The following is a 14,576-nucleotide window of genomic DNA, read 5'->3' on the forward strand; positions in this document are numbered from 1 at the left end:
TACCACCTTTCCTTGGCCTGGCGATGGCCTCTTCCATAGAGCTCAGTGGCCTGGAACTCTACATATCCCCCTCATCCAAATCCACCATTCCCCCTTCTCTGCCCTTATAAATCTTTGGCATCAAGGGAAAAGCATGGCTTTGGGTCTCATACCTCTGGCATGGTGAGCTGCGTAACAGCCTCCGAAGATGCGCAGGCCCCAATTCCCGCAAGCCGAGACTGTTCGCTTCCGTGGCGAAGGCACTCAGAGGAGGCAACGAGCCTGGGTTATCCAGATAGACCCAGGAGGACCCAGGGGTCATCCTCAGGGGAAGGCCTCAGGGTCAGCGTAAGAGAAGACACGCCAAATTGAAGGGGCAGAAGAGGAAAATGAGAGACTGACACCTGCTACCCTCCAGGACTGGCTCGGGAGGAGAGGTGCTGCTCCCTGGCAACCCATTATCAAGGAGTCCTCCAATGAGAAAGTGACTTCCCCAGCGCGGGGATAGAATTCCCCTTGGGCCACGGGGCTCAAGAGAGGTTGCAAGAGGCAGGGAGCTAGAGGCAAGGATCCGAGAGCCCCCAGATGTGGCGAGGCCAGGTCTGAGGCAGCTACAAGGCCAAGCACCAGGCAGATGCCCTTCCTGGTGACGGGAGGGCCCGGAGGCCAGCCCAGTGTCACAGAAAGCTGATGAGAAAGAATCCTGGGCTGAGTTCCTACAGGTCACACCACCCTGTCCTTGGGGCTTTCCAAACTGTGAGCCACCCCAGGGCTGGGGCTTTGTCTTGTTGGCTTCTGAAGCCCCCAGGACAGCATGGACGGGGACACAGGCTGGCTTCCCAGGGACAGCTCTTCCCCCAAGCATCACGGGAGGACATGAAAGGGGACCCAGCGTCTGAGAAGTCAGGATAGAGTGCACGTGCTGCCCCTTCCCAGAAACACACCCCGACACCTGCTCCAGGAGAAGTCCTAGAGCCAAGGAGTGAGGGGACCCTTCAGTAGCCCAGCAGAATTTATTTGGCCACAGGAAACTCTTACTCACATAAGACTGATTATGAACCCCCAGTAAGGGCTCCGTGTGGAGCACCCTTTGAGAAATGCTGACCCACACGGAAGGAGTGAGTCATTGAGTGGCTGAATGAGTGAATCATGACTTAATTAAGTATTGGGTGATTGAATGGAAGGAAGGAAGGAAGGAAGGAAGAAAGGGAGGAAGCCCAACTCTGAAAACTGTCCCTCACCCATATCTCCCCAAATTTACCTTGCCCCATCATGTGGGAAGGGGCTCAGACAGTGGGGTGAATCCAGATCCTAACCGTGCTGCCCTAATTTATACCTGGGTCTGTATTAAAAGAGAAAATCTCCTCTGTTGTCATTTTTTTTTTAAAGGTTTATTTATTTATTTGACAGACAGAGATCACAAGAAGGCAGAGAGAGAGAGAGAGGGAAAGCAGGCTCCCAGCTCAGCAGAAAGCCCGATGCGGGGCTCGATCCCAGGACCCTGAGGTTATGACCTGAGCCAAAGACAGAGGCTTAACCCACTGAGCCACCCAGGCGCCCCATCTCTGTTGTCATTTTAATCTACTTCCTCCTGAGGGAACACTGGGATCTGGTGAGATTATAGCACGATCCCCACCCCTCTGGGGCCATAGGGCAGAATTCGAATCTCGAGTCTGAGTATAAACCAGTGAGTTATAAAATAAAAATGAAAACGGATGGCAGAAGGCTGGGAAGGAGAGAGATGGTCAAGGGTCGAGAGTACACGGATAGCTGTTGGGCTCTGTTACCCCAAAAGCAGTCTTTGGGCAGCAATGGCAGGAAGCACAGGGGGAGTAGGGGAGTAGGGAACGAAGACAAGGGAGGGACGTGAACCCGCAAAGCGTGCCGTCGTGAGCAGGTTACTGCTGTGGGCCACCGCTGGAGCAAGGGTGAACACACCTCGGAACTGTCCCACCGAATGCAAGAAGCTAGGGCGTCTGTGCGCCCACCCTGCTTGGCTGGCCGAGGGCTGGGCCTGGGTGTTAACACCCCGGCCCTCGCCATTTGTTCCGCATGCCAGCAGAGCACACTCCTGTAGCCAGAGAACATTCTCAAGCAGGAGCGTAAGGACCTTAGCCAGGCACATCCGAAGTGGGCTGAAGGCTACAGGCTGGCACGGGTGCGGACGGATGTGGGTGCTGCTGTATCTGACTTCCCATTTGGGGACGGGCGAGGACGGAGCGGAGCTTGGCACTGCTCCAGGGCGGCGGTGGGGGGGTGGGGGGGGAGATGGCCCAGCCCCAGCCACTCTCAGGTCGGAGCCCCCCAGAGTGACAAGCAATGGTGGGCCGGGCCGTGTGCAGCTTTCTCTTTTGCTAGCACACTTCCTCCTCGGCTTCCTGTCTGAGCGTTGGGGCGGGCCAAAGGCAGACCAGCCTGGGCCTGGCCTGGGGAGGCCCACGGCTTCCCTCGGCACCCAGGCCCTTGGAGCCACCATGAGCCAGCCTCGATCCCCGGGCCTAGAGGAGGCTGCCCTGGAGTCCCTCCTGGGTGACCTCGTCAGCTACTACCAAGAGGAGGCAGAGGCAGGCCGGCTGCAGGTTTGCAGGGACGCAGCCCTCACCAACAGGCCCCCTCTCGGTTCTATCTGCCTGAGCTTCTGGTCCCTGGTCCGGGGACCACTCACTCCCAGGGGGCGCCCAGCCCTGCCCGGCATGTCTGCCATGACCTGGTACAGGCACTAGAGTTTCTGGAGCTCATATCTGTCAACCTACTTCTGTTTCCCTGGAGGAAGGAAATCAGGTCCTTGAAGGTAGGCACCACCACGCCTCTGAGCAAAGGGGTCTCGAGTAGGGGCCAGAGCTCTGCATCTGAGGGGGACAGCATATCCATCCTGCCCACTGACTCTGGTCCCATTTTACAGGTGGAGAAACTGAGAGCAGAAGAGGTTAATGCAACTTATCCGTAGTCACCAGCTAATAAGTAGCCTAGATAGGTCTTAAACTCAGGCAGCACAAGCCTCCAGCTGCTAGATCATAGGCCTCTCCAAAGAGGAGGAACCGAGGAACTCATAATCAACAAGGGGAGGAATCTGGCTCTGGAAACTATAATCTGTTCATGTTCCAGGCCAGGACTGCTGGGTTGGGAGCCAGGATATCGGAGCCTCACCCCAGTTCAGTTACTTTCTTGCTGTGTTTAACTTGAGCCCAGGTCCTGTTCAGTCTCTAGGCCTCAGTGTGCCCTTCTGTAAAATGGGACAGAGGATAACATGATCATGGACCAGATTTCCATTCTGGCCAAATGCTCCAGACCCCTGCTTCTCAGGGAGCCTCCAGTGCCCCCGGGCATCAGCCCTCAGTCCTGCCTGGCCACAAACGGCCACTCACAGCCACTCTGCTGCATTGTGTCCCATCTCTAATGAATACCCCTGTTGGTTCCAGACATACACTGGGAACTTCGCCTACCGGGTGCAGCCTGTGCTTTCCAAACACACGCTGCACACCCTTCTGGGCAGGCTGGGCTACGCGGCCACCTCTGAGGCAGAGTTTTCGCTAGTCCGGCCACCGGCAAGGAGAACGCCAAGCAGATGGTGTTTGAGATCTTCCTGGCGAGAGCTGCATGTGAAGCCGTTCTGGAAACCTCGAGCAGGCAGGTCCTGGGACTGAGAGGAGAGGAATCAGCCAGGCCCTACTCCAGGCACAGCTCCAGGAGAAGGCTGGTGAAGGCCCACAACTGCCCCGAAGGGAGCCGGCCAGGCCTGGGGCCCCCCGAAGGGCTGGGGTCTGAGAGGGCCCTGGCTGAGGGCCCTGACCATCGGAGCACTGTGCCGGAGGCCCTGAGTCTGTCTGAGGTCTCGACGTTGCCCCACAACCCCCTTGCTGCCCCCCTGCTCCCCTTCAACTCCCAGTGGGGCGCCAGCACACGCTCAGACAGTGAGGAGTTCTTGACCTGCTACAGTGACCTTGTTCTGCACCAGACGCCCTTGTTCCCCAAGGACCTTCTCCCGAGCAGCCTGAAGGGAGGGCAAGCCCAGGGCCCAGGCCTGGCTCCCAGTCCAGCTTCAGGTGAGGCAGTCACCTCCTTAGCTAGCAGCAATGAGTGGTCCCCGATCCCTGATGCAGCTCCTGAGAACACGGGGGTCACCGTACCCAGCCAGCTCTGCCTGACACCAGGTCCCCAACTGTCCGGGAAGTCCTTGGACCCAAAGCCAGAAGTAGAGCCAGAGCTGGCCCCCCCTGGCACGGACACTGTTCCTCCAAACACTTCCTCCGAGATGGATGAGCTCTGTGAACGCCTCTCCCAACTCCTTGGACCCCCAACTCTAGTGCGCCATCCGAGGGGCTTCCCAGGTCCTGGGCTTGAAGAGAGTGAACTGGAGCCTCTCCGGGGGCCAGAGCCAGCTAGCAAGGGTAGCAGCCCAGACAATAGGGTCACTCGGCCCTGGAGGGTGACTCAGACACCCTCTCATGTACGAGAGCCCCCCAACACGCACTACCTCCCTCCTGTGGGAGCTGGGAGTTCCCATCCAAGACCACCACTCAGGCAACAGCTGAAAATGTCACCCCTGGATGGTACCGGGACAGACACCCTGACTGAGGACACGGCTCTTCCACCAGGGAAGTGACTACTCAAGCAGCAGAGCTGGGACCCACAGCTTAACAGGCACAGGGAGAAGTCTGCTCATCTGTCCCTCAGGTCCCAGCCCTGCCATCTACTGACTGTGGAACTCTGGGCCACTCACTCTCTCTGAGCCTTGTTTCCTCATGGCTAAAGCGAGTGTGGTGAGACCCACTCACAGAAAGCTGGGAAGAGCGAGAGAAGTGAGGGGTGCACAGCGCCCCTCTTGCCTTCCTCTGGGCACTTCCTGTCCCTCCACATCCTTTGGGCGCACCTCCGAGGGGCAGTTTCCTTAAGCATCCTTAAGGCACCTGTCACAGGGCAGATGAAAAGACAGCTGTGTAGATAAACAGACTCAGAATACACTCTGAACCCGCTTAGACTCCTCTGTCAGCCTCCCCTCTCTTGCTGCTAATTTCTGGTTAACAGAGAACAAACCTGGGGCGCCTGGGTGGCTTAATCAGTTAAGCACCTACCTTCAGCTCAGCTCATGGTCTCAGGGTCCTGGGATCGAGGCCCACATTGGGATTTGGCTCAGTGGGGAGACTGCCTCTCTCTATCAGGCTCTCACTCTCTCTCTTCCGCTCCCCTCTCCTCAATGCTCATTCTCTCTCTCCCTCCCTCAATAAAATCTTAGGGGAAAAAAAAAAAGAGAACAAAACCACACTTTGGAGCTCAGGATCATATGCTGGCTCCCCATCCAGCGGTGGGGTTTCCCCTCATCTAGGCTGAGTCCCCCTCCACCAGCCACCTCTTGCTCCCACATGTGCATGCACACGCACACTCACACACACACACTTGCACACAATGGGTACATCCAGAGGTGCTGCTCTCCCCACAAGACTCCCCATGCAAGCAAATGACCCCATCTATCCACGAGCTAAAGCCAAAGGTCCCTGTCTAAACCAAGTTCCAGGATTCTCTTGCTCAATTTTCTCCAGGGGCTCCCAAGGCCACAAGCCCCACTATCCTGTGGACCTCATCTCGAGCCCTTTCTCCACCCCCAACCTACTTCAGACAAGACACACTGGTGTCTTCTAGGTTCCCCAAGAAGCTAAGCCAACTCCTACCTTCCAGCCTCTGTGCAAACTGTTCCGTTTCCCCACTCTGCACCCCATCCCCATCTTTCTTGTTATTCACAAGTCACCTTCTTGGAGAGACCCCGGCCACGCATCTATCACATCAGCTTGGTTTATTTTCTACACGAAGACATTTCATTGATTCATTTTTCCATTTCCCACACTAGAACATAAGCTCTCTGAGAAACTTCCCCTTGACTCATTCACCATGGTTTCCAAGGATCCATCAAATGAAACCATCGAGTAGAAAACTTAGAAAATACAGATGAGGGGCACCTGGGTGGCTCAATAGGTCGAGTGTACAACTTTTGATTTCGGCTGAGGTCATGATCTCAGGGTGGTGGGATCGAGCCCCAAGTCAGGCTCCATGCTCAGCTCAGAGTCTGCTTGTCCCTCTCCCTCTGTTCCTCCCCCACTTGCACTCTTCTCTCTAATAAACTGATAAAATCTTCAAAAAAAAAAAAAGAAAATATAGATGAATATGAAAACAAAAGCAGAAGTTACCATAATATCCACCATCGGGAGGTACTCAGTGTTATGGTGTTAGCCTAATTCCTTTTGGTAGGAAGCTCAGAGCGGGGCTCAAACTCACAATTCTAAGATCAAGACCCAAGCTCATATCAAGAGTCAGACACCCAACCAACTGAGCCACCCAGGCACCCCTTGGTCTTTTCTTGTAAATGAGGGATTGTAGATTTATAGTATTGTGTTCCACTTTTATTTCCCAGGAAGAGAATTATTTTAACTAATTTTAAATTTAGAGAAAAGTTATGAAACAACACAAGGAATTCCTTTATACTCCTCCCCCTGCTTCCCCTGAAACTGACGTCTTACATAACCACAGCATGGCTGTCAAGAACAGGAAACTAATACTGATAGGGCATTAACAAAACCACGTACCTTTTAAAATTGCATCCGTTTTCCCATTACACTTCTTCTCCATTCCAGGATCCTATTCAGGATCCCACATTGCATTTGTTACTTTTCTTTCCTCTCCTCCAGTCTGTAACACTGTCTCAGTCTCTTCTTTGTTTTTCATGATCTTGATGCTTTGGATCAAAACTTAATACTGACCAGTTCTACTTCATTGAATGTCCCACAATTTGGGTTTGTCTAGTGTGGTGGGTTTTTTTTTTTTTTTAATGGCTGAATTATGCATTTCTGGCAAAATATCATGAAAAAAAACTGGGGTACCTGGGTGGCTCAGCGGGTTAAGCCTCTGCCTTTGACTGGGTTCGTGGTCTTGGGATCCTGGGATCGAGCCCCACGGCAGGCTCTCTGCTCAGCGGGGAGCCTGCTTCCCCTCTCTCTCTGCCTGACTCTCTGACTGCTTGTGATCTCTGTCAAATAAATAAACAAAATCTTTTTTAAAAATCGTGAAAAAACTATGCTGTGTCCTTGGTGCATCTTATCGAAGGGTTCATGACATTAATACATCTTATTACTGATGATATTTACCTGCTGCATCCCTGGAATAAATCCCTTGTCCTAGGAGTCCTGGTTCCTTTGATTGGAGAATGATGTTTAGTCACCAAGCCCCAGGCGCCAGGTGTTCTCACTGTTACCAGGTGTCACTGCTTCCAAGCCTATTCAGGGGATGGTCAGGAAACACAGGGTTGTGTCCTAGCCCATGCATATACACATGTGGCTCTACTTCCGTAACTACATAGAACTTTAAAACCATGAGTTTATACGGATACCTCTGCTTCTAATCCAACATCACTGGGTTTATTCTACCTGTCCCCTTTTATTTATAACTTCCTTCTCTAGAACAGAATGAACCCAGCTCTCTTAATTTACAGTCTACTTGGGGCACCTGGCCTCTGCCTTCAGCTCAGGTCCCTGGTATCAGGGTCCTGGGATCGAGCCCAGCATCGGGCTCTCTGCTCAGCAGGGAGCCTGCTTTTCCCCCTCTCTCTCTGCCTGTCTCTCTGCCTACTTGGGATCTCTCACTCTTTCAGATTAATAAATGAAATCTTTTTAAAAAAAATTTACTGTCTACTGATTTGTTCGAGTCTATGACTTTAATTCCAGAATCACTGACCCTACCTCCATGAGAAACACTTGTAAAACTATAGGACAGCATCTAGGAAGAGTGATTTTTGCTTTTACTCCCTCCGCATCCAGTCGAAATACTGTTTTCCAGTTACTCAGGCTATTTCTTTATTCCCATTCCCCTGCCCTCCAGTGTGGCCATTTTTTCACTTGCCATGCTGTCAGGATCAGCTATGTTTACATTCTGTGTTCCATTCCCCCCACGTTCTAATTGATCTTGTTTATCGAGGGGGTCAAGTGACACATTCTTACGGTTCTAAGAGTCAGTTACACAAAAAGTCACATTCACACAAGAATCATCCCCTGCTCCTCCCTGCAACCCTATCCTTCTCTCTCTCCAGCCTTTGCTCGCCAGGCTGTGCAGTTTCTGGATTATCCTTCCTGCATTTCCTTTGCATCTGTGTATGCTCTTAGGTCTCTTCTTCCTTTTTATAGGAAGTAACGTACCAAAGATACTCCTTTGGATATTGGTTTGCTTGTTTTCACTCAACATTTCTTTACATCCTGGAAATCACACCTGTTCAGAGAGAGCTTCCTCATTCTTTTCTCTACTCCATTGTGTGGCTGTACCGTAGTTCATTTAGCGGTTTCGTACGATCTTTCGGTTGTTTCCGATTATTTTGCAGTTAAAACCAACGCTGCAATAAATAACCGGATGCATAGATATTTTCATATTGTAGGAAGTATATATAGGAACCCAGAAGTGGGATTGCTGGGTCACAACATAAGTCCAGGTGTAGTTTGTTAGCTGTTGTCAAACTTCTCTCCAGAAGGGCTGTACAAACGTGTACTCCCACCAGTAACGTATGTGAGTACTTGTTTCCCCACAGCCTCACCAGCAGAATGTGTTTGTTGTTTTGGATTGGTTTGGTTTGTTTTGCCAGTCTGGTAGGCGAGAAATAGTATGTCACTGTTCTTTTAATTTGCTTAGTCCATTTGCTTTTATAACAAAATGCCACACACTGCTGACTTACATACAACAGAAATTTATTTTTCACAGTTCTGGAGGCTGGAAGTACAATGTAGTGCCACTATGGCTGGGTTCTGGCAAAGGTTCTTGGCCAGTTTGCAGACTGCTGACTTCTTGCTGTGTCTTCACATAGTAGAAGAAGCATGGGAGCTCTGTGGGGTCCCTTTTAATAACAGCACTGAGTCCATTCATGAGAGCTCTGCTCTCATGGCCTAATCACTTCCAGAGGGTTCTCCTAAATACCATCACCTTGAGCATTATGTTTACAAGATGTGCATTTGGGGGTGGGGTGGGATGGGGTGGGGGTGGGGTGAGATGGGGTGGGGGTGGGGGGTCACAAATATTCAGACCATAGCATTTGTATTTCTGAATTTGAGTGTTTTTCACATGTTTACAGGCCATTTTTAGATCTTTTTTGTAAATTGTCTTTCACATCTTTTTCTCATTCTTCTATTTGATTTTTGGTCCTTTGCCCTTCATTTTTAAAGAATTCTTCATGGGTAATTAGGAATATTCACCCTTTGTCTGTTTTGTAAATTGCATTTTCTCCCGGTTTCTGGTCTTTTGACTTGGTTCATGATGGGTTTTTATCACAATTTTTTAAAATTTTTTTAAATTTTTACTTAGTCAAATTGATTAACCTTTAGCTGCCCTTGGATTTTGAATCACAGTTAGGAAGCTTTCCCTAAATCAAGGTACTTGCCTGGTTTCAATTTTTTACATTTAGATCCCTAACCACTTGGAGTTTATTCTTGGGTATGGTGTGAGATATGGATCTATCTTTATCTTTCCCCAAAGGGTCACCTTGGCACCATTTGTTTAAAAGTCCATCTTTACCCCAGCGACCGGAAATGACATCTTGATCATGTAGTAAATTTCCACATGTGCTCAGGTCTATTTCTGAGTTATCTGATTCACTGCTTTGTCTATTCACACAGCAGTACCATACTGTTCTAATACTAGAGGTTTTAGATACCTTTGAATGTCTGGTAAGGCTAGTCCTCCATTATTGTTTTTCTTTTTGAGTGGTTTCCTGGTTATTCCTGAATGTTCACTTTTCTATATGAACTATAGAAAGATGTGTAGAATTCCATAAAATAGACTATGGTGTCTCTACTGAGATTGTATTAAATCTGTAACTTAAGCTAGGCAGAACTGACATCTTTATGTTGATGAGCCCTCCTTTCCAAGAATGGGATGTCTTTACATATGTTCAAGTCTTATTTGCTATCTTTAAGGAGAGTTTTTAGCATTTTTCTTCTATGTTTTTGTACATATATTGTTAAATTTATTTATTCCAAAGCACTTAACCATCTTAGTTACCATTGTAAATGGGATTTTCACTACCATTATGACTGCTGTTTCTTGTTTCATATGCTAATTTTGTATCCTGCTACTTCACTAAATGTTATTGTTTGCATTACTTTTGTCACTGATTTTTTGGAATATATTATGGTGTTAATTCTTTTCCCCAGCAGAAAGGAGTGCTGAGGCTACTGGTGCCCTCCTGCCCCAGTGTGGATTTTCTCAGGGATATTTCAGGTTGGGGCATCTATGAGGAGCTAAACTACCTGCTTCATTAGTGGAGGGGCCACATCCGTCCTGTTCACCAGTCTGCACTTCTCACCCAGCACAGGGCCTGGCAGAGGACTGATACATGGGAAGTGCTGTCAAAAGACAGGGAGAGAACAGAAGCCTGCTTACAGATGGCCTGAGGACTCTGGGCTGAGAAAATGCCTGGCAAAGATGGTGAATTACTAACTCTCCCATAGCCCTGATGAAGAACCAGGTCTTAAAAATGAAAATGCAGGATATCCACAATAGTCAAACTATGGAAAGAGCCTAGATGTCCATGGTTGGATGAATAAAGACACAGATGAATGGATAAAGAAGATGTGGTATATACATACAATGAAATATTATGCAGCCCACGAAAACGTCTTTGCAGTCTTGCCGTCTACAATGACGTGAATGGAACAAGATGGTATTATACTAAGCGAAAAAAGTGAATCAGACAAAGACAATTATCATATAATCTCACTGATATGAGGAATTTGAAAAACAAGACAGAGGATCATAGGGGAAGGGATGGAAAAATGAAACAAGATGAAACCAGAGAGGGAGACAAACCATAAGAGACTCTTAATCTCAGGAAACAAACTGAGCATTGCTGGAGGGGAGGGAGGTGAGGGGGATAGGGTGGCTGGGTGGTGGTAGGTGCTAGGGTGAGTGCTGTGAAGTGTGTAAGACTGATGAATCACAGACCTGTACCCCTGAAACAAATAATACATTAGATGTTAAATAAATCAATAAATGAAATGAAAATGCAAGATCTCCACCACCCTGGCTTGGAGCAGCCCACCAACGGCTTCCCACTCCACGAAGGTGCAAGCAAGTCCGGTCTCTTCTCCAGCCAACTACAGAGTTGGAAGGGGTTTGAAGGAGCAGGGAATAACCTGGCACCGCTCCAGATTCTCTGTGTCCATCCTTCATTTAACTTACCCCTTCACAGTCTGTGCAGCCTCTCTCCTCATGAAGGAGAAAACAGAACCCCAGTGTCCAGAGAAGGAAGAAACAGGACCATAGAAGTGAGGTGATCTGTCCAAGATTTTGCACCTAACAACCAAGGAAACTGGGATCCCAGCCCATATTCTGACCGTAAAGCCCAAGTCCTACCCACAAAGCCAAGTGGATCCCAAAAGGTAAGAGTCACTTAAAACGTAACGACTGGCCTTTGCTCATTTTCTCTGGGCATTTCCCAAGATGACCCCAGAGCTGCCAACATCTACACATCCCTGGCTACAAAGAAATCTGCTCTGTGCATTAGGGAAAGGACGAGTGAGTGGTGACCTGAGCCCAGTGAGAAGGAGATCTCCAACAAGACAGACAGAAGAGAAAACCATCAGTTTATTGTGTAAGGAATCCAGGACCTTGTTGGTACAGGAAATGTCCACCCCATGGCCTGAGAAGCAGCGATGTCTCTCCAGGCCTCCCTCTCATGCCACAGGATGCCAGGTACAGATCGAGACCCCATGAGAAGGAGGAACATTTTTAAAACGAAGAGAAGGGCCAGTTGCCTGCCCTATGCTGTTATTCCAGAAAGGCCATGAGGCACTTTTCGGAGGTACGGTCCCAAAGGTAAGCCTCCACCAGGCCTGTGGCCCGTGCCCACTGAACAGATCAGTCACGGTGGCCCCTGATGAGCCGGTGAGAGCACACGTCAACACCACTCCGACGGGAAGTGCCAGTCAGTGCAGCTGCTGCCATTCCTCCACCAAGTAACTGCATCACGGCCCCATTTTCTGGGCCACACTGGACGAACGAACACTTACAGGGACACTTGCGGCATACCGGGCCCTGGTCCAGGCCCCTTCCATGTGCCAAGTCCTGAGAGGTGAGCAGTTCTCTCGTTTGACAGACAGGATAACCAACAATCACAAGATGCTCAACAACCAAAAAGGTGCCAAGGTTTCTTGGAAATCTGGTATGGCCAATTCTAGAAAATGTCAATCTAGAGAGGCGGCTCTCCAAGGGTGGTCCCTGGACCACAGCCTCCTGGTCACCGGGAACGGTGTGAGGGAACAGATTCTCAGGTATACCCCAGACCTGCTCGACTGGAAACTCTAGGGGTGGACCTCCTTATCCCTAGTTTAACATGCCCTCCAGGGGACTCAGATGCACTGAAATCGGAGGACCAGGAGCTAGAGACTCCCAAAGGGCACAAGAGCCGAGAGTCAGCAGCAGCTGCAGGTCCCCTAAAACAATGCTTTTCCCAATGTGTGTTCCGAGGAGCACAGGCACACTTGGAGACTGTTAATGGCTATTCCCCAGTGAGGGATTCCACGGTCAATGAATTTGAGAGTCCCTTGGCTTTAATAAAGTTGAAGAGGTGTTTTTAATCACAGGACTGCTAGAGTTTAACTAAACCAATGCACCTTGTGCATCTCAGAGAAAGTACCCAAGTGGCGCGTCCCGGATCTCCTAGACTAAGGAACCCCCCTTTCTGACAACACCTATTATTATCTCCCAGGACACCTGTGTTCCACAGACCCCAGCCTTGAAGAAAGGAAAGCCAAAAAACGCAGAAATTCAGGAAGACAGCAGTAAATGCCGATACCCATTCTGTATTCCACAAGATTGGCTCTCGTTTGGCTTCTGTTTAATGACCGCCTTTGGCAAGCTCGCTGTCTTATGTAAACTAGAGGAACACGGAGTTCACTCAGCCTTAGGGGAGCGGCGGGGCTGGGGTTCTGAGGAAAAGAAAGGCCCGTGCCAGTGACCCTGGGGCCCCGAGTGAGTAATCCACCGCCAGAGCCCAGAAGCACCAGGCGGGCTATTATTGTTATTAGATTTTCAACAAGGAGGGCTGACATTTCCAGGAGCTCGTCAATTACTTTAATAACTGTAATTTTTCAGGGTGGAGAGGCCACGGGGGTGAATGTTACTCATTTCACAGACAGGGGAACACTTGAAGTGAGCGCCCCCATCTGGCTCCAGGGCTCTGGGAAAACAACATGTCACAGATTCAACAGCAGCCGGGGTAGGCAGGTTCTGAAAACAACTACCTGCTCTCAGAGTTGTAAATGCTTCAGTCCTTCCCTGGGTCTGGTGGTGGGAGTCTGCGGGAGGTCCCGGAAGGGTCTCTGACTGAGGTGTTCCACAGGCTGGGAGGGGTGCACATCGCATCTAGGTGAGGGGCTCAGATAGAAATGAAAGGGGGTAGGAAGAGGAACGGAGAGGTGACATCATTTCTCAGGGCTGACAGTCAGGGAGGTGTCATTTACACCTCCCGAGAGCCACGCTGTGGGAGTGCGTCAGACCGGTGGTCATGCCCTCACTTGGCTCTGCCCAACGCAGGAAGCAGGTTGAGCTGAGGACACCACAGTACCAGGCGGTGAGGGAGACATGATGTGAGGGCAGGAGGGAGGGACAGGACGGGCCAGAGGGCACCATGGCCCTGACGCCAGACCTGTGGTCCAGCTGGTGAATCCAGACTTCCCTCCTGTCATTGTCCCACCTCCAAGGCCTAGAACCTTCCCGCTTATCTCAGTTGTGCCTTGCGAAGGTCATCATCCACATTAGAACATGTGAGCAGGGCACAGGGTGCCCTGATGCCAACAGTAGGCAGAGTAGGAGCTCTGGCACCACCAAGGACAGGGAAGTCTCTGGAGGAAGGAAGCTATGAACCAGGAAGTTGAACTGGGAACAGAAAGCCAGAAAGAGCCCAGAACCCTGACGGCCTTGGAGCCACCACACCAGGGTCAATGGCACTGAAAATACTGACTAAAAGCAAATGTATAGGCTATTCAAAAAAATTTTTTTTAATTATCAAGGGTCAAAGCAGCTGGGGCCGCTCTGGGGCACCCTCCCACTATGCTCTCCGGAACCCTGCATCAGGGTAAGAATGGGGTGGCACCAGCAAATCGGGGATGTCATTGCCCTGACTCGCTCTATTGGCGATTTAGAGACACCAGCCATTCCTGGGAGTCCTGGAGCATGCCTCCTTCTGCTCTAAAAACCAGGCCCCGTGCCCACCACAGGCCATCTGCCCTCCTTCTGCCCTCGCTTCTGGAACTGCTCCACGTCCCCTACGCCACTGGCCCCACCTGCCACACCGGGAAAGCAACCCTCGTCCGCAGACCCATGGCACCCACAGTCCTGGAGAGAGAGGATGGGGTGCTCTCCCAGAGCCGCACATCCCACGTTAGGAAAGATGAGTCTTTTTTTTTTTTTTTTTTAAGATTTTATTTATTTATCAGAGAGGGGCGGGGAGAGAACGAGCACAGGCAGACAGAATGGCAGGCAGAGGCAGAGAAAGAAGCAGTCTCCCCACTGAGCAAGGAGCCCGATGTGGGACTCGATCCCAGGACGCTGGGATCATGACCTGAGCCGAAGGC

At 50.5% G+C, this 14,576-nt stretch overlaps 1 protein-coding gene across 1 annotated transcript; it reads left to right on the top strand.

The window, feature by feature from the left end:
• Positions 1-2,515: 2,515 nt before the first annotated feature.
• On the top strand, positions 2,516-6,766 carry LOC132005447 (uncharacterized; the record flags this gene model as incomplete). Its single annotated transcript, XM_059382598.1, is given in 3 exon segments — positions 2,516-2,770; positions 3,399-3,513; positions 3,516-6,766. Coding segments are annotated over 3 exon segments (1,437 nt in total), but the record flags the coding sequence as incomplete, so codon positions are not given.
• Positions 6,767-14,576: the final 7,810 nt, after the last annotated feature.

This window comes from Mustela nigripes, chromosome 17 (assembly GCF_022355385.1).
Source record: "Mustela nigripes isolate SB6536 chromosome 17, MUSNIG.SB6536, whole genome shotgun sequence".
In the NCBI taxonomy this organism is placed as follows: Eukaryota; Metazoa; Chordata; class Mammalia; order Carnivora; family Mustelidae; genus Mustela; species Mustela nigripes.